Here is a 20391-nt window from a genome sequence, read left to right as displayed (position 1 = left end):
GCATATGTCATAGATATGAATAAACCTTACATCTAATGCTCCTGATGAAGGAAACACGCAAACAAACAGGTCAGACAAAACTAAGCCCCCTTCATCCGATATCTAAACTGTCAGGTAAAATGAAATTTTATATAAATTCTGGGAAGCAAAATGACGATCTGAACTATTTTCTTTGTTCATCGCTCGAAATCGACACGCGTTGATTGATACGGTCAAATTATTTCAAGTAGTTGTAATTATGAAAGGGAACGACTTCAAAGGGAAAAGATACTGGCCTTTATTTCCTCCGGGCACCCACAAGAAGCCCCACCGCGATAGCAGCGATTCCTATGCCAATCACGCCATCTGTTGTGGAAGAACCAAAGATCAATTTCCAGTTTTCAGGCGAGAATTCAAACAGGGACGATTTGTGAAGTCCAATTCAACCCTTACCTCGAGCGATTTGATCTTTCCACCACCTTCTTTCAGGGTCTGAATCAATACACGCATCAAAAATTAAGTTAAAACTCTTGGCATAGATTTCACAATTTCGCACATTGCATTGATTTCGCATGAGGATTCCAAACATAAAGCTTCTGACTAGCTTCTAGGTATGAAATATAATTATCCAGATTAAATTTTATCACATAAGCAATGACAGAGCTAACACAATATGAACACACCTCCGAGCATTGTTCTAGGAGTTGGCGCATTCCTGTAAAATCCAACAGCCAACAAATAAAGCTTCTCTCTAGTTTGCAGTGGACCATCTGAAGTCTGAACCATCCAAGGCTGCTGCAAAAACAGATAAGGTAGTGTTAATAATATTGGCAATTAGGTAAGAAACCCCACCATTGGAGGCAGCATGATCTTTTCATTTGTTTTATTTTGCTGCCATTTTGCTTTAGAGCAAAAGATCTCTCCTTGAGGTGGTAGAAACTGGCTGAATTGTTACAATGGATTTATCTCATTCTTCTCCATCAGTTGTGTTGTTGGCAGCATGATCTTTTCATTTGTTTCATTTTGCTGCCATTTTACTTTAGAGCAAAAGATCTCTCCTTGAGGTGGTAGAAACAATTGTTACAACTCCTGCTTCAGTTTTCTAATATATTGAATGAACTTCGCTAGTATCGTTTTTCAACAACAACAACAGCAAAAAGAAAGGACAGACGACGCGAAACTTCTGTCGATAGGAAAAGCAAAACGATTCTATGAGAAAGAAAGACACAATTATGTCAAAGGAATAACTGATAAAGGCACCTTCAAGCATGGCAATTCCACGATTCACATCTTCCGTGTGCCTGGAATGAACCCAGGGCAACCTCATGAGGCTTTCATTCTTACTCTCCGAACTGTCGCTCTCTGCGACCTCTTCTCACACCCCTGGTAGATAAAGCGCATTAATCAGCAAAAGCAAACACAAAAGCCCGTTGTATCACGAATTCCAGCGTCTTGCATCGATAAAGGATATCAAAGCGAGATAAATTGCTCCTAATTGGTACCATCAATGAGGAAACCAAAAGGAAAAGGAAGATTCAAGCCGATGATTACCACGGCGAGGGCTTCGGCAGGAGGCGAGCGGAGGGAATACTCACAGCGATGACTCGCGCTAGCACCAAGTAATGCTATCGCCTACGGCATCGAAGAACTCGCGGATCTTGGCATCCATGGCGGTGGGCCGGAATTGAGAGCGATTCCGAGATAGGTCGGCGCCCGACGGCAGATCGAAAAGGGAGGCGAGATCGTCACCGAGCTCGTCGGTCGAGTGGATCTCCTCCAACGAGAATTTTAAAATGAAATCCTGTGGGCGTGGTAGGATCCGTACCGTTTCACGCATAGAGGCGAAGATCCAGCCGTTAATCGCTCCTGGCGTTGATCTTAAAGAGCTTTCCGTAAATAGGATTTAAAAGCTTGAGTTTGAAAATTTTTAAGGGCATTCTAAAGAATAAAGAAAACAATGGAGGTAAATTTGAATATTTCCGAATTTCTTGTCCAATAAATTGAAGCTTCTCGCTTCGTCTTCCGTCGCTTCCTCTTTCTCTTCTTCTCAGGCTCTCGGCTCTCCTTTCCCTCTTCCTCTCTCCTCGCCTCCCCGATCCTATCCAGTCTCCATGGAGCACCGTCACCCGATCTCTTCCGTGCCTCGCCCCGGCGAAGAGGTAACGCCAGATCCGGCGCTCCGCAAATCCGTTTCTCCTCTCTTTTTTTTTGGTACTTTTCTTTCATGATTTTTTAGGTTTATCGTTCGATTTGTTTATCTCTGCTACTTGATGCGTAGGTGATGACTGCGAAGGACAAATGGGTAGGTGAGTCTGTCGGATCGGGGGAGGGCTGCGGCGTCTGCGCGATTTGCTTGGACAAGATTGCTCTGCACGAGATGGCGCTTGTAAAAGGCTGCGAACACGCGTACTGGTTTGTCTGCAACTCTGTAGAGTTCATTAATGATGTTGGATTCGTCTTTTGCAGCTTGCTTCTCGTTTTTCTTTTACTCGGTGTAATGCAGTACCTTTCTTTTGGATACTAGTTGATCTTTCTTTTCTGTTATGCTGAGAAACCTATTCTTTCTTTATTTAGATGGAGCATCAGGCATCAATTCTCTACTTTAAAATTATTCTTCTCTCATACTCTTGCACTCAGTAATTCAGATTGTATTTGTTAAATGAATTTGCTAGCAGCCGCCTATCTCTGACGGAAAATTCCAGTTAAATTGGAAGCACTTAAGGTTTATACCTTATCTTGGTCTTCAACCATTCGTAGATCGAGTAGCAGCTACGTAGTCATTTTTGTTTTATCTTTGCGCAGTTACTGCGTAAATGGATTAAGAAATCATTCACACTGTGCTCATCACCTAAATATCATCTTGGATTAAGAATGCCCATTTAGAATTGTATATCGAGACATCTCTGCTGCATCTTGGACATGCCTCATAATATTCATCATAATCCTTTACTCTTGGCAGTGTGGCAGCATGATCTTTTCATTTGTTTCATTTCGCTGCCATTCTGCTTTAGAGCAAAAGATCTCTCCTTGAGGTGGTAGAAACTGGCTTTAGAGTTCATTAACGATGTTGGATTCGTCTTTTGCAGCTTACTTCTCGTTTTTCTTTTACTCGGTGTAATGCAGTACCTTTCTTTTGGATACTAGTTGATCTTTCTTTTCTGTTATGCTGAGAAACCTATTATTTCTCTATTTAGATGGAGCATCAGGCATCAATTCTCTACTTTAAAGTTATTCTTCCCTCATGCTCTTGCACTCAGTAATTCAGATTGTATTTGAATGACATTGCTAGCACTTAAGGTTTCTACCTTATCTTGGTCTTCAACCATTCGTAGATCGAGTAGCAGCTACGTAGTCATATTTGTTTGCTCTAACTTTGCACAGTTACTGCTTAAATGGATTAAGAAATCATTCACACTGTGTTCATCACCTAAATATCATCTTGGATTAAGAATGCCCATTTAAAATTTTATCTCGAGACATCTCTGCTGCATCTGGTACATGTCTTGTAATATTTATCATAATCCTTTCTTGAATGGGAATCCAATGCCCATTAACCACATTATTGATTGATGCTAGAATCCCATGCGCAATAATTTGTAGAATGAAACATCAATGTTTACTCTTGGCAGTGTGACATGCATTTTGCGGTGGGCAACATACAACGAAATACATACTTGTCCTCAGTGTAAGCATCCCTTTGAGTTTCTGAATGTTCATCGCTCGCTCGATGGCAGGTTAGCCATATCTCATCTTTGATTTTGTTCCTAAACGATTGATCTGCATATTGCTAATATGTTTTTCTTTCTTTTTTTTTGGCTTGGTTGTGCAGCATTCGGGATTACATGTTCGAGGAGAGTGTTCGTCTCCTCCTCAGGGCGCATTGGTTTGTATCTTCGACGACTATAAATACTCAAGACCAAGAACTGCAGCAAGAGAGTTACGATGAGCTAGAAGAACTTCTTCAAACTGAAGTCGACCAAGAACTTGATGCTATCGAACAAGACGAAAGCGACTATGCCAGTAAGGCTGGTATTCGTATCGGAAACAGGAGATGGGGGGATAGTGGATACATAAGGACCGGAAGAAAAGAAGCCCGCCCTATTGCTCATCAATATCACGACGATGCAGCTGAAGTCGGGCCCATCTCACGGCTCGAAGAAGGAGGTGCCTAAACACATCACCGGTAGAAGGGCAAAACGAGCAATGAAACGAGAGGCAACCAATAAGGCCTTTGCAGAAAACCATGCAAGCCCTCCTCCTTGAAACTTCACCTACAAAGGTAATGCCATACGAGCTAGTACTTCCTCTTAAAACTCGAGTAGTTACTTTCTGTTGAATAACCCAGCAGCTCGTACAGTACTTTCAACTTAGGATTAAACTTTTTGTAGATAATCGAATGCTAATGATTCTTGCTAGACTTGATTAGGTAAATACAAGTATTTTCATCGTCTCTGTTTGTATAATCAAAATAATTACAAGTATATAACATCCTCAACGTTTTATCAGAATCGAATCAAGGAATAAAATGATCTCTCTCCCTAACTAGAGAAGGTGGTTGAGTTGGACACTCGTCGTATTATAGGTTGGTGCAACTTTGCGAATATGCCCACTAGCGGTGCGGTGTTGTATGTGCACGCCTCGGTCTGCATGTAATTCCTTCGATCATCCTCGAACCTGTCCTTCAAATCAGGACCGCCGACCAGAGCCCCGATGATGATATTGGGGTTTGGGTCGCGTCGGGCGTACCAGTTGTAGTAACCCTGCATGCACCCGATGAAGCCTTTGCTCCTCTTGTAGGACACAATCGAAGCTCCCCTGTGATGAACCTTGGTCGGGTACTTGGGCCCGTAGCCGACGAGATAACTGATCCCCGACGGGTTCGAGCCCAAGATGTAATCGACTTGGGCCTTGGCTTCCCTCGCGAGATCGTCGACCGCGACGACCCCGCGCGGGCAGCGAAGTCCTCGCCCAGCCTCGCTCAGATGGTCCGAGTAGACGCTCAGGAGGAAGGCAGCGTTGGCGACGTACTGCATGTTGTTCCATTCGCGAACGAAGAGCATGCCGCCGGGCGTGCGATGCACGTTGCTTCCGTTGTTCTTGTTGAGACAAGCGCAAATGTAGTGCTCAGCCTTGGATCGATATTGCTCGAGAACTCCCCTTTGCTTCTTCGATAAGTTGCCCTCTATCAAAAGCTGGAAAAAAAAAATTAATTAATCGAATTTTCATTTCAGGTAGGATCATCAACACTGACTTTTGAACTATCAAACAAATAAATCACACATGAGACTTTTCAATAAGTTGACGAGAAAGTATATTATTATTTTTTTTAGTTTTTAAAAAATTGGTATTTTTTCATCGATCGTCAGAATTTGCAGTTGCACTGTTATTACTAACCAACCTTGGAAGCGAGGATTTGAACGCCGGCGAACTTGACGTCCCAGCTGAACTCCGTCATTGCCCACCCGGTTCCACCGAACTCCTCCGCCTTCTCGACCACGTAGTCCACGTACTCCTCCCGCCCCGTGGCCCTGTGCATCCACAGCGCCGCCCACAGCAGCTCGTCCTCGTACCCGCTCCACGAGGGGTAGTACCTCCTCGCTTCCCCCACGCTGCCGTCGTACCTCCCCCGTCTCCTGTCGGCGAACTCGAACAGCTCCCGGGCGTGCCGCAGCAAGATCTCCGCGTACCGCGGATTCTCCCGCCGGAATACTACAGCTGCGGCGGCCATGGCGGCGGCGGTCTCGCCGGCGACGTCCGACCCAGGGTGCTCCGAGTCGATCTTGTACGCCTTCCGCGACGTGGTCATGTCCTCGGACCTCTGCCAGCAGTAATGGTCGGTGTCGCCGTCTCCGACCTCGACCCATAGGACCTCGCGCTCCGTGTGGGCCTTGATGAAGTAGTCCGTGCCCCATTTGATGGCTTCCAGTGCGTGGCCGTACTCTCCGGCGGCGGCTATCTGCTCGCCGTATTCTATTACGCTCCAGGAAAGCAGAGTAACCGTGAAAGCCATCGGCAGCCCGAATTTGACGTGATCTCCGGCGTCGTAGTATCCACCCACGAGATCCACCTGCATTAACCAATCACTTCTCACGAATCAAAATCCGATCTTGACGCTCAAACCAAAATCAAAATCCAAATTTTGATAAAAAGGAAGGATTAGTACTCCTTGCTGGAGGCCGTCGATGAGGCCGGAATGGCTCCGCCAGGTGACGCGCTGGTTGTAAGGGAGGCGGCCGGAGCGCTGGGCCTCGAAGTAGAGCAGGCTCTTCGACAGGGCATCCTTGTAGTCGAAGGCGGAAGCCGCAACCAACAGGAACACGAAGACAACTGCTCTAATCCGCCATCTACAGTTCATATTTTCCGATCGCCGGCCGCCAGGATCGCCGCCTGAAGCTTGAAGATGCCAAGTCCTCTGGCATGGATGGTTGATGAGTGGGTATATATGTGTAAAAAGGGATCGAAAGGTCAAGGAAATCCACCTAATTGAGAGAGCAAATAGCTTTAGAAAATATGCGTTTTACAGCGTCGACATCGACCAATTCAATTCAATGTGGTCAAAGTTATAAAGCTGTGCGGTGGTTGATGATTGACAGGATCAACAGGCGCCATCGACGATGGAGATCGAGGAGGAGGAGTTGGTAAGCGAGTTGGCGTCATCTGACGACGAAACTATCGTGCGGCATACGCGAAGAGAGGAAACAGGAGGAATTGGCGGAGGTGACCAGGAGAGGAGGAGGGAGGAAGGAAGGAAGGAAGGTCGAAGACGAAACGAGGAGACAGATTCGTTACATTTGTCGTGTACTAGGTCGCGACGCGTAATTGTGATTGGCGGCGTAGGATACCTGAAGGTGACCAGGGAAAGCCAGCCACGTGGTCGGCTCTAGAATCCGATGAGAAATTACTAGGCATGTGAAAATTTCCCCCCTTTTTTAAAAATAAATATTTTTTTTTTGTAAATTATCTAAGTAAACACATTTAAATAATATAATTACTTAGTAGTTGCAAAGTATCTCTCACCTCTATTAAACTTCTCTACGTTTGTTGTATACAAGTCAAGCCCCCTAACGAGTGGGTCGATCACTAAAGAAATCACAGGCACACGACAAGGTTACGATAGAGAAATACAATATAGCTAAAGCCTAACGTATGTGAAATATCGAGTTGGAATGATCCCGATTGAAAAACGATGTGCACGAAAACGATATTGGAAGTGCAACACGGAGTTAAATTGGAGGGTTAGTGCTCTTGTAGTAGTTGAGGGAAGAGGACATGTTTGTAGCCATTTGGAACACTATTGATTCGGGTCCACGATATCAATTTCCCCTATGTAACCCACTAAGAAGTTCATCGAATGAACAAATTTTTCTTTCGTGTGTAACGAGTAGTCGAGGAATCGAAAGCATCTACTAAAATTCAATTAGTATCAACTCTATGAGCACTAAAAGCCCTCCTTTTTAGCTTTTGCAATTGGCACTTGAAATGCTTTTGAAAAGCTTGAGCTTTGAGCGATCAAGAATTGAAGCACTTGATTTTGATGCTTCAGTGAATAAGCATCAGAATTAATTCCAATTCTCTCATCAGATTTTTGTTGTAAAGAAAGATTTAAAAAATGAAAAAAATCACAAGGGAGGAATCGTGGAAGATTTATTATTAAAAAGATGTTTCATTCCATGTTAGTATATTTTTATTTTTGAAATTATTTTTATTTTTGATATTATTATAATAACTATGAATTTATAACTATTATAATATAGATATTTCAATTTTAATATCAATAAACCGTGTTTGTAATAATTATACATAATTATTAGAATATAAATATTTTATTTCTTATCAATTGTGTAATCATTATAATTTGACAATAAATGAAAAAAAACTTTTGATAATTTAAATAAAAACAGATGTCTTTTGACTTTTACCAAAAAAATAGTCAAAATTTTTCTTAAAAATCATTTATTAAGAGCAAATTTATATTTATTCAAAAATATAAATTCAAATGATTAAATAAATTCGAACACACAATATTTAAAAAAAATGATAATCCCAGTAGCCACATCTCTGGAGGTGGTCGGTCCGGTCCCATGGAAGTTTCCCACCGACCATCAGAGTAAATCGGGAAGCGCATACGGCGGTCCGGTCCCACGGAAGTTTCCCACCGACCATCAGGGTAAATCGGGAAGCGCATACGGCGGTCCGGTCCCACGGAAGTTTCCCACCGACCATCAGGGTAAATCGGGAAGCGCATACGGCGGCCAATCCAGATGCCCAACATCCTTTGATTGTGTTCTCCATTTGGAGGAAAATTCCTGCAAATGCGCCGTAGCTGGGGATCGAATCGCGGGTCCCTGAGTTACAACCCGGATGTCCTACCGTTGCACCATTGCCCCGGGGACAAAAATTAGAACACACAATATTTAATTTAATAGAGGAGAAAGAGAAATGCAAATCTATTATCAGTCTAAAACATTTTTTAAAAAAAAACACAATTCTGCGTGTTATCATTTTCGACTTGACCGCCTAATTTAATTTTGGAAATATGTACTTGAATGACTCCTTCCCACCCCTCCTCGCGTAGGTCTTGCCTAATTCTCTTATTTGATGACTAAAACACACGTCGACTAGAAGCAAATGAGTGCAAGAAACAAAATTTAAAGTGTAGCAAAGTCAAAGCGAGTTTTGTTCTAAGATTCTATTTGTTTCCGAGGCGTAGCCAAATTTGTTCCTAAATGATATAGATTTATCGGATTGGACACGATCGAGTGGATTCGCGGGATTGATAGTTACGGAATTATCCTCCCACCTAAGAGCATATTTGATATTTGATTTATCTGTTTATATCTCATTGTGAGACCGATGATATTAAACCACGTAAAGTAAATGAAATCTCTTTTGTCAAATTGATCTAAGATTCTACTTGGTATCTTCGGAATCGTATAACTAGGTATCTATGGGTCCTCTAGAGTTTTCATTTTGATTGTTTGGCATCTATTAGTGGGCCAAACTTGCACCGTTCGTAATGTTTTTCCTTTTTTATACTTCCTTTTCCTTGGGTCTTTTCCTTGCAATTTGTTCTCAATAATGGAACTTTGCCAAAGTAAGGAGAGCAACAACATAATGATAAAAGAGTGTAACATCGCTATTAGGGTTCATTTTGCTTTGCTAAAATCTTTAGTTACTTTAATTTTTTATAAACATTCTATTGCTATGAATAATTATTTTTATGATATATATTTTTAAAAAACAATCATTAGACTAATCGGATCCCAATTGAATCTTGGTATGGGCTTGATGGATTGATTAAATTTCGACCATACTTTTTTAATTATAGGAAATTATTTTTATAATATATTTGTCTATTAAATTTAGATTATTTTTTATATTTATTTTTATTACGTGACTTAACAAAAGTTAAATATTATTAAAATTAAACGTCATTAACTTAGAATAATTATTATTCTAAATTTTCTTTGATCACGTAATTCAAAGTCAAGCTTTGCAAGTTGCAACACGCACTGAAAGGAGCTCATAAATTTTGGCCCCTAAATTTATTTAATTTCACTTCACCTCCTTTACTGCAGAAATACTATTTTATCAATTAAAACTCCCATTTAAATTAATTTCATTTTCACCCCTGTATTATCGTCTTCGGAGGGGCGATGAAATTTCCTCGAAATGAAATGAAAAAGAAATACCAATAAAAGGAAAACTCGTCGGGTTTCGGTGACCTTTTTGCTTTCTTTCTGAAGCTCCTCCGATGGATTTCTTCTCCGGCGGCCGGCGTGGCGGCGGGGGTGGCGGCGGGCTCCTCCCGTCCACCACCGCCACCAAGATGAAGGCCCTCCGAAAGCCATCCACCTCCTCGTCCCGCCGCCGGGCCCGGATCCGTGACCTTCTCCCTCCGACCTCCTCCTTCTTCACCATCGGCCTTGTCCTCTCCCTGATCTTCTTCCTCATCGTCATCCTCATCTTCGGCGTTCCCACCCCCCTGTCCTCCTCCCACTCGAAGCAGCGGATCCCTCGCCGCACCGTCCCTCGCAGGCCCCTCCCTTCCTCGGAGGGCAGTACCGAAGGGGCTCTTAGGGCGATTGGTGAGTTGATTTCGTCTCCGGCTGTTGTGGATATCACCACCAAGGATCTGTACGACCGGATCGAGTTCTTGGACTTGGACGGCGGGGCGTGGAAGCAGGGATGGGAAGTGACCTATGGGGGTCATGAATGGGACGGTGAGAAACTGAAGGTCTTTGTGGTTCCTCATTCTCATAACGATCCAGGATGGAAGCTCACGGTCGAGGAGTACTACAATCGTCAGTCGCGTTACATACTGGACACCATCGTGGAGTCTCTCACAAAGGTAGATCCAGTTTCAGTATGTCCTTTGTTATCTTCTGCAACTGCTTCCAAGTGAGTGACTATTAGGATATCTGATCCTTTTAGTAGGATCTTGTCTATGATTCGGTAGTGGATGCTATTGTACTGGGTATTGTAAATCAGTCTCAATTTGCTACTGTGGTACTTTTTGAGGAATCTAAAATTGTTTGTTGCAGGATTCTCGTCGTAAGTTTATATGGGAGGAGATGTCTTACTTGGAGATATGGTGGAGGGAGGCATCCAGTGATAAAAAGGAAAACTTCATCAAGTTGGTTAAGAATGGGCAGCTAGAGATTGTGGGAGGGGGTTGGGTGATGAACGATGAGGTAAGACAACTAGTTGATAGTTGTTTTGTGTGTTAAAAGTGCCAAATTGTTGCAGAGGCCTCTGATCATACACGCGAACTCTTAGTGAGCTGATGCATGTTGAAGTATTTTTCCTTGTCTTCAATAGCTTTTATAGGAACTTTGCTCCTCTGCTTTGTGGCGAGTCTATTTTAGCTTATCTTATCTGGCTAAAAGAAACTGCGCAGGATACACACCTCAGTTGCCTTTCACAAATGATGCTTCATCTATTACAGTCTCACAGAGAGGGTTCTTATTGGTGGACTAGAAAAATTCTCTATGGCCTATTTCAAATGTTACTATGTGACAAATACTACTACTCTCAGCCGCATTAGAAGTAGTTTATAATAAGCTCATTTGGCTGTATAAAACAAACATGATACCAGTGAAACGAACTGAAATTAATATTTCATGGTGAAAAATCTGTCTGTTCTTATTGAACTGGCCCAAAGTGTTAGCTGAACAGTGTACATAAGATCATTTGGCTTTATTTTTAAAGATTGATACTAATGAAACAAAGTGATCCAAATAGTGATGTATGATAGGACCATTTGGCTATGTATATATGACTCTAATGAAATAATGAAGTGAGATGAATAATATTTCAAACACCATTTGGCTTTTCATGCAAAATTGTTACTAATGAACCAAATGCCTATTGCATGGTGAACAATCCATCTTATCTCACTCAACATGCCAAAAACATTACATATAGTCAAGCTCCAGATATTTAATAGTAAGTGACTTAAAGAAATTACAAGAAAATAGAAGCCTCCTGGTCCTTCTTTCTTGACACTTCATCTTGTACAGTGTCTAGGAGGAAAGGGGCTCCAATTCTTCTAGTGGTGTGGCAAACTTCAAAATTTCTGTGAAACCAGTTTATATTGCTTATGTAGGACTTTCTTTCAAGTTTCAACTGCATTGATGGATACTGTATCATTAGACCATTTGGCTTTAGTATATTCTTTTGTTTGAATAAATTATATCATCAAATTTTATTCATTACATTTATTTGTCTACTCAGGGTTTATGCTTTTCAAAAATTATTTTGCTTTTCTTTACTGTACCTGTCAGATGAGGGAGTTGAAGAAAAATTAACTATTTCTGCATAATCTACTTTAGATAGTAGCTCTATGCTCCTATCATTATTTCACTGCTGTCTCTCTTGCAAGGGTTATTTCTAACTATCCCTTGCAATAAAAAAAAAAATCAAGTATATACTCTTTTGATAGTGCGATACTATTCTTATGCTTTGGTTTGCACCATTCATTGTGATGAAAGCCTTTCGGTACCTCTTCGCCATTTATCAGATCCTAGAGTGGTTACTTGCTTTTTTTGACTGACAAATGCATTGGGGATTTGTCATACTGAGGTGTTATTTCTAGTGCCTACCTTTTTATTTTTCATCACCTGAAAATATCCATTATTTCTAGTATGTACCATATAATTCTCATTACATGATATATTATTATTTTATTTGGTGGATTTTGAACTAACCATCCTTAAAAAGAGTTTTTTCCCTCATTTGATACCCCTAGAAGTTTTAAAATTATGCGTGTTACCCAGAAGTGACTAATTCAATTGATGACTAGTGTAACCTAACAAGAATTTTAGAATATTTTTATACTATTTTTATAAAATGTTTATCTATGTCATAGATATTTAAATTTCATCTGAAATTTGAAAAAAAAAAATCTAATCCCCACACTTAACTCTTGACTATAGAAATAACTTTGCTTCTCCACCTACTTCACCCACATTTGTATTGCTCTTCAATGCTACAACTTTGTCATCCTCCCTACCTCAAAGCCAGTCTTCTTCACTTTCTTCCTCCCATTCTCACCCTCTATTCTTTTTCTCTTCTCAGTAGATCCCTCTCAACAAATGAAAGGAACTTTCCTGTTTATAAGGCTTATCAGTGAAGGAAAATATTTGAGAGAGTTTTTTTGCAAAGAGTATCTGTTCTAATCTGATTGAACTTGAAGAAGATTGGCATCAATGCACATGGAGTAGAGTCAAGGTGGCAGTGTGGGTGGAGACAATGGTAGGGTTAGTTTATATTTTTGCAGCACTAAATAAACACTTAAATATTGATGACACGCATGAAATTATTGTAAACTAATGTGAAGTTGTATAAGTTATCAGTTGAATGGACCGCTCAAGGTGCTGAGTGAAATTTTAAAATCTGTGAGATTATTAAGCGCTTGTGAACTTTTAAAACTAGCTAGTGCAATTTTCCCTCAAAATATTCTTTTGTACTAAGTTTCCTAATGCCAATAATTTCGTTCTTTGCAGGCCAACTCCCATTATTTTGCTATCATTGAACAGGTATAATTTAGTTCTTTTAAAGACAATTTTACTAACTTATTAGAACATTTTCTTAGCGTTTGTTTCAATTGTATTCATTACATTTTCTATAGAATCTTTATGTTTCTCGGCAATTTATTAGACAATGAGTATTTGTCCATGGGGGGATGTGACCTTTGAGGAATGATCCAACCTGCATGGTGGGTCATGTTGGTGTTTTAAAACTCAGTCTTGCAAGAAAACCAATCAGGGAGCTGCTTCATGCTAAGAAAACTGTTTTGGGATTTAAAAATTTAGAAATCTGGTTAATTGGTTCAGAGCATCCAAGGTTGACCTTTATGATAATTTTTTTGGTTTTAAGTAAAAAAATCAAACTGATGTTGAACTAATTCCTGATTGAACTTTACAGGCGTGTGCTTTAGAAAACATTTGCATCATGACATCTTATGTAAGATTCACATATCCACTGTGCAAATGACAAATATCAAAACATTTGCCGAAAAAAGCCTGTTTTTTTGTACATCTCCATGTTATTTGTTTGGTCTAATTTTCGTAAGTGTTATGATTAACAATTTAACATTCATTTGAGAAGGATAGCCTGCAATGACAATGCAACAACAAAAACAATAAGCCTGTGTTAGTCTTAAAATTTTGGGGTTGGCTGCAAGACTGTTATCATTGATTACCATCTTAAAATCCATGCCCAAAGAATGATTTTCTTTATATTTAGATGGCAAAACAAAAATTCCTTATCTAAGGCTCCAATTTGGGCTAAACATGATACAGGTGGTGGTTAAAAATGTTGGAACTGATTGAACCCTATTTTCGTATTTTACTCATTGAAACGTTGTCTATTTAGGTTGTTCTTCATGTATTCTTCAATATATGAGATCCATATGGGTGCTTGTTTATTAATTGCATCCTTTGTGACCACATACGTTAATTCTTAATCCAATATAATATATGTATGTCCGTTCAAGTCTTACTATTTATCTTGCTTACTGTCTGTTTTCAATTTTTTCTTAAATATACGATTTTGGGGATTAATCCTTATTTAAAATTGGATTCAGATTACAGAAGGAAACATGTGGCTTAATGATACCATTGGTGTTATTCCCAGAAATTCTTGGGCCATAGATCCATTTGGTTATTCAGCCACAATGCCTTACTTGCTGCGGCGTATGGGTTTCCGTAACATGCTAATACAGAGGACTCACTATGAATTGAAGAAAGAGCTAGCTCGGCATAGAAATCTAGAATACATTTGGCGGCAAAGCTGGGACAAGGAGGAAACTACAGATATATTTGTTCACATGATGCCATTTTATTCCTATGATATTCCTCATACTTGTGGACCTGAGCCAGCTATTTGCTGTCAGTTTGACTTTGCTCGGATGCGTGGATTTAGTTATGAGGCCTGCCCATGGAGGATAGACCCAGTTGAAACAGATGCTAACAATGTACAGGAGAGAGCCATGAAACTTTTGGACCAATATAGGAAAAAATCAACCTTATACAGAACAAATACCCTTCTTGTTCCTTTAGGTGATGATTTCCGTTATATTAGTGTCGACGAAGCAGAAGCCCAGTTTAGAAACTATCAAAGGCTTTTTGATTATATAAACTCCAATCCCAGTTTGAATGCTGAGGTGATGTTTGGTACTCTTGAAGATTACTTTAAGACCCTCCGTGAGGAAGCAGAAACAAAAAACTTCTCCCAGCCTGGTGAGGTGGGGTCAGTTGAACTTGGTGGTTTCCCATCTCTCTCAGGTGATTTCTTTACTTATGCTGATAGAAACCTAGACTACTGGAGTGGATATTATGTTTCAAGGCCATTTTTTAAAGCAGTCGATCGAGTATTGGAACAAACACTCCGTGCCTCGGAAATCTTAGCTGCATTAGTTTTGGGTTACTGTCAGAAGCTTCATTGTGCTAAACTACCTATCAGTTTTGCCCACAAATTGACTGCTGCTAGGCGGAACTTGGCTCTTTTTCAACATCATGATGGGGTTACTGGAACGGCTAAGGATCATGTTGTTATAGACTATGGCACTAGGATGCATACCTCTCTGCAGGACCTGCAGCTTTTCATGTCTAGGGCTGTGGAAGTTCTTCTAGGCGATTTACATGACAAAGCTGACCCGACATTTCTGTCTCATTTTGAGCCAGTGAAAAGTAGGTCAAAGTTTGATGTCCTGCCAGTGCACGAAGTTGTTGACGTAAAGGAAGGGGACACCCACTCAGTGGTTCTCTATAATCCGTTGGAGCAAACAAGGGATGAAATTGTAATGGCTGTTGTGTCTCAGCCTGATGTTTCTGTTTGGCATTCCAATGGGTCATGTGTGGAGAGCCAAGTATCTCCCAATTGGATGCATGGCACCTCAGACAGCTCTAGCATACAACATCGTCTTTATTGGCGAGCATCTGTTGCTGCAATGGGCTTAGAAACCTATTTTGTTGCTCGTGGATCTAGGACTTGTGGAAAAGCTGTGCCTTCTGTATTGAAGGTGTTCTCTGATACCCAATTTTCTTGTCCGTCGCCATATGTTTGTTCAGATATTACAACTGATGAGGTGCAGATTCATAACCTTCTTTACACACTAACATTTGATGTAAAGAAAGGACTTCTGCAGAAGATAACTCACAAAAGTGGCAAACAAACTAATGTTGGGGAAGAGATTAATATGTACAGCAGCTCTGGTAGTGGAGCTTACTTGTTCAAACCTGTCGGAGTAGCTAAACCTATTATCAAGGAAGGTGGCAAATTTATGATTTCGGAAGGTCCATTAGTCCAGGAAGCTCTCTCTATTCCAAAGACAGAGTGGAAGAATACACCAATTTTCCATAGTACACGGATCTACAGTGGAGAAAGCACAGTGCAGGAGTTGGTCGTCGAGAAGGAATACCATGTGGAACTTCTTGGTAACGAATACAATGAGCGTGAATTAATTGTGAGATACAAGACAGACATTGAGAATAATAGGGTGTTCTATACTGATCTTAATGGGTTTCAGATGAGTCGAAGGGAGACGTACCAGAAAATCCCTCTGCAAGGGAATTACTATCCTATGCCATCGCTTGCTTTTATGCAGGATCCATCTGGTCGCCGGTTTTCTGTCCATTCTAAGCAATCACTTGGTGCAGCTAGCTTGGAAGAAGGTTGGTTAGAAATTATGCTGGATCGCCGATTGGCTCGCGATGATGGACGTGGTCTAGGACAAGGGGTGATGGATAACCGTCCTGTGGATGTTCTTTTCCACATCCTCACAGAGTCTAATGTGTCTGCATTACCTGCAAAGCATGCATTGTTGACACTCCAACCATCAGTTCTTTCTCACCGAGTCGGTGCCCACTTGAACTATCCAATGCATGCATTTGTCGGCAACAATAACCACAAACGAAAGTCCAACGCGCTTCGTCAAACTTCATTTGCCCCATTATCTTCGTCATTGCCATGCGACTTGCACATAGTCAACTTCAAGGTTCCACAGCCTCTGAAGTTTGCACAGGCTGGCCCTCTCACTGCCAGATTCGTTATCTACTTGCAGAGGAGAGGATGGGATAGTTCATTCTGTAAAAGAGGTGGATTGCCATGTTCGACTGCAATGGAGGAGCCAGTGAACTTGTTCTATGTCTTCAAGGATCTCTCCGCTCTGAATGTGAAAGCAACCACTCTGAATCTACTACACGACGACACCGAAACCATCGAGTACATTGAGCAGTTGGCAGATGCAGCTCAGGAGGGAAATGTGCTGATACAGCCAATGGAAATACAGGCGTACAAATTAGATCTTCAGCCACAAACCTGAGTCATGCAACGCGAACTTCTTACGCCGTCTTGCTAGAAAGGCATCACCATCCTATGCCTCAAACGCAGTGAACTTAGGTTGCCTGGTGCCTAACATTGTGAAACGGATTCACAGCAATCTTTTCTGGATATTAACTCAAACCATTGCAAGTCAAAGTTGGAAGCCTCTCAGAGCTGTTTGTTTCAAGATCCTCGAAATCGAACTGGAGGCCGATGATATGAATTTTTCTTGAAGCTTGTCAACGTTTAGAGTTTGTTATGTACTTTAGAAGGCTATTAAACATAATTTTGTATGGTAATTGGACTGGCTTAGCGGAAGGTTTCATGTCGAGACTTTATTAAGAAATATGCAATTTGCGATGAGTTTCTGGATGATCATGAGGTGCATGCTAGAAGGTGGTATGTTGACGTGTGAATATGGTGAATTGTAGCTTGAGAATGGATTTCTGTTCCTTGCCTTGCAAATTAATATATATTCAATATTTCTATGGTGATCAAATAATTTACATGATGAATTTATAATTTTGTTCCTTTAAGATGGCGTTGTTTATACACTAACACATTCTACTCCATTGAAATAATAATACTTGTAAAGTAAGCACTTGAGGTATAATAACAAAGATCAGAATTTGAATCTCAAATGAGAAGAGTATCTTAGATATATGTATAAATTATATTTCGATTTTATTTAGTAACACTTAATTATAAAAAAGAAATTACTTGTAAAGTTAAGTTACACCTCAAATCTTGAGTGAGAGAATCCATGTTTAAGGTCTTGCAAATGATGATAGCCTCCTTTACAACGGAGAAGTGAAAAGAGTACTTTTACTTTAAAAATTAGTAATATACACTTTTATCTTAATTATTATCCGAAACACACCTCATCAACTTTAATCTACTCATTGTACATTGAAAGGTGAACAACTTCAATAAATCAATTAAAAATTGTTCTTTTTTTTATTAATCTAAAGAAAAGGTACCATTCGCTTCTTAATTAAGTAAAGATAAATTCATTTCCAAGTAATTTCTTCAGTGTAATGATAATGATGCTGAAATTCTTCTAACAATGATGATCTCATTTAAATCTCGAAGTGTATGAAACTCAACACAGTGGAAGATCGAAAGCAAATAGTAAAAAAAAAAAAAAATCAAATAACATATATCCATATCAATACATGACAATACAAATGGAAGAGAAAGCAGATGAGAAGTCGTTCATGAAATGGAGTGGCTCCTCCTCTGAAACAGTAAACGAGCATCAGATGCAACAGTCCTCTTCCCGCCAAACGGCTTCGTCTCCCTCCTCATCCTGAAGAACGCACTCATCTTGCTCAGCTTCTTAGCCAGCGATCTCATCAACTTGTGCGTCGGATTTGCTCGAACGAGCTCCTTCTTCATCGAAACGTGATCCTTCTCCAAATCAGTCAGCCTCATCCTCATCCTCGCCACCTCGAGTTTCAGCTCCCTGTTCTCTCTCCTCACCGACGCGTAGCAGTCCCTCGGAGAAACGGCAGCGCTGCCCGCTCCACTTCCCGATCTCTGAGGCACGAAGAAGAACCGATCGTGGCCTCCGTCGATCGCGTTTCGAAGCCTGATTTGCTCGAAGTACAGAACCTGCACGGCCATCTGAACAGGCAGCCTCTCGTTCTGAGCCGCATGGCTGCATGCTTCCTGAGACAGCCGCTGGCAGTTCACCGACTTGCATAATCGATACCTCTCCGAATCTTTGATGTTCGGATGAACCTGCCATTCGTAATTAAGATCATAAGATATATGTATTGTATTAATCTGAAAAATATATAAGTGGAGAATTACCTTGAGGAAGATATCGATAGCTCTGTACAGGCCATCATTCGCTGCTCGCGCGTGATCGGGGAGGAGTTCGGCGAGAGCGATGAACTTCAATGGCGTCGAGTTGGAGTCCAATGCGATTTCTGCGAGATAGCTATCCAAAAGGTTGGAGACTCTGAGCAGAGAACTGGTACTGTCGATGTCTTCTCTCGACCGGGGCACTTCGTCGTCGTCGTAGTCGTCGTCGTCGTCGTTCGAATTCAGGAAGATGGAGAAGATCCTCAGTGCTGAATCAGTGTCGTAGATCGAGTGTGCGCCCTTGTGGCGGCAGTTCGCCGGAATCAGAATGTCCTCGAGAATGGCTCGGTCCAATCGGAGGCCGATTCTCCTCTCCAAGTTCGCTCTGCACATCGCAGATGCCGAAACGATCGTCGCAGTTTTCAGAAGACCCGAAAGGAATGCGATCGGCGCGTCGCACTTCGTCCTCTGCGTCGGAAGCAAACCGGCGATCGTTTCGACGACCATCTTCTGGTTCGCGAGAGTCTGCGCGTCCGATTGGCCGCCGCCGCCTTTGACCGAGTGGATGTCTCCGAAAGCGAGGCCTTTAATCGAGCTCTGTGCGTAGTTCATCAGGATCCCGGTGATCGTCTCCTTCCTCAAACCCTTAGCTTTCATCGCCGCCATGACTCTCTGGAAGAGATCCAAGCTCAGCGCTGCCAAATCCGAACTATGCTCCAGAGCCGAACTATGCTCGAGTTCCAAAAGGCTGCTGGCGACTTGCTCTTTGCAGGCGTTGTTTGCTATTTTGGCGATGATTCTGTCGATGAGGTCGACCTCATCGGCCGCCGGAAGGAGCTTCTCGCAGTGGCGGAGCACGGTTATCGAGTTCGCGATCGAAGGAGTGACCGATTCCTTGAGGAAAACCTCGGTTCGAAGAACCAAATTCTTGTCTGAAAATTCTTCAGTCATCTCCAGATAGTGAGCTGCGCAGTGCAGCATCGCGACGTTGGACAGATCGAGCTCTACGTGCGCGCCGTAGCAGAACTTGGCGGCGAGCTCGAACGCCTCCGATCCTCCCGGCATGCCTTCGAGGTTCACGCGCGTCGGCTTCGAGTCTTTGGCCTCGACCAAAAGCTTCCGGATCCTCCCGCTCCACGAAACCAGAGGAAACTGCAGGAATCGATCATTAATGGCCATTCGTGAGTTACGTTCCTGATGAGTGTTCATGCATGGATCATGGATCATACTCACCTTGTGAAGTGCATAACTCGATGTGCCGACTTCGATCGTGAGATCGGTAGCTACGTCAGAAATCGGCCTGCAAATGTAAACAAATCAACATGAACAATGATAAGAAGTAATAAAAAGAAGAAGAAGATCAGTGCACGAACCATTTAAGAGTTTGCTTTCTCTGCATCGTCGTTTCTGAGATTGCAGCTTTTGGGAGTTGTATGAGAAGAGGAGTCCTGAACAGTTTTATCGAGCAAGGAAGAGAATTAAGAACTAATTAAGTGTGGAACACACATACTTTTCATCATAATTCTTTACTCTACAAAGTATTATATTATATAGTCGTCCAGCTATATGTGTGAATTATGGTAATCAAAATACACTTGACAAACCATGACCATAGCTAGCTAGCAACCTAATGAGCTTGATTCATTTCATTTGATTTCTACAAAAAGTTTTGAAAGTGGATGGATGGATTGGCAACTGGTTTGTTGGTCCATGATTTAAGAGACACAAACAAGAAACTCTTTCAATTGTGAGGGAAAGGAATTTGGGAAATGGATG

General features: G+C 41.6%; 3 protein-coding genes and 1 pseudogene across 3 annotated transcripts; 2 read left to right on the top strand and 2 right to left on the bottom strand.

The window, feature by feature from the left end:
- The first annotated feature begins 2031 nt into the window (after window positions 1-2031).
- On the top strand, window positions 2032-4291 carry LOC141826791 (uncharacterized; annotated as a pseudogene).
- Window positions 4292-4401: 110 nt separating this feature from the next.
- On the bottom strand, window positions 4402-6583 carry LOC141826789 (endoglucanase 7-like). The gene is made up of 3 exons (XM_074714090.1): window positions 6143-6583; window positions 5378-6046; window positions 4402-5171 (listed from the first exon to the last, which is right to left on the bottom strand). The coding sequence occupies exons 1-3, from the start codon at window positions 6332-6334 to the stop codon at window positions 4518-4520; spliced, it is 1515 nt and encodes a 504-aa protein (XP_074570191.1). The 5' UTR covers window positions 6335-6583; the 3' UTR covers window positions 4402-4517.
- A 3135-nt stretch (window positions 6584-9718) lies between these two features.
- LOC141826788 (alpha-mannosidase 2) lies at window positions 9719-17181 on the top strand. Its single transcript, XM_074714089.1, has 4 exons — window positions 9719-10330; window positions 10524-10673; window positions 12987-13019; window positions 14069-17181. Exons 1-4 carry the CDS (start codon window positions 9734-9736, stop codon window positions 16805-16807), a joined length of 3519 nt encoding a protein of 1172 aa, XP_074570190.1. The 5' UTR covers window positions 9719-9733; the 3' UTR covers window positions 16808-17181.
- An 840-nt stretch (window positions 17182-18021) lies between these two features.
- Window positions 18022-20036, bottom strand: LOC141828461 (BTB/POZ domain-containing protein At1g03010-like). Its single transcript, XM_074715895.1, has 4 exons — window positions 19989-20036; window positions 19849-19915; window positions 18622-19767; window positions 18022-18549 (listed from the first exon to the last, which is right to left on the bottom strand). Exons 1-4 carry the CDS (start codon window positions 20012-20014, stop codon window positions 18022-18024), a joined length of 1767 nt encoding a protein of 588 aa, XP_074571996.1. The 5' UTR covers window positions 20015-20036.
- Between the last annotated feature and the right edge of the window lie 355 nt (window positions 20037-20391).

Source organism: Curcuma longa, chromosome 4 (assembly GCF_044706935.1).
Source record: "Curcuma longa cultivar G26 ecotype Majalengka, Jawa Barat chromosome 4, ITB_CL_G26_1.1, whole genome shotgun sequence".
In the NCBI taxonomy this organism is placed as follows: domain Eukaryota; kingdom Viridiplantae; phylum Streptophyta; class Magnoliopsida; order Zingiberales; family Zingiberaceae; genus Curcuma; species Curcuma longa.
This window is presented reverse-complemented; position numbering and strand designations above follow the sequence as displayed.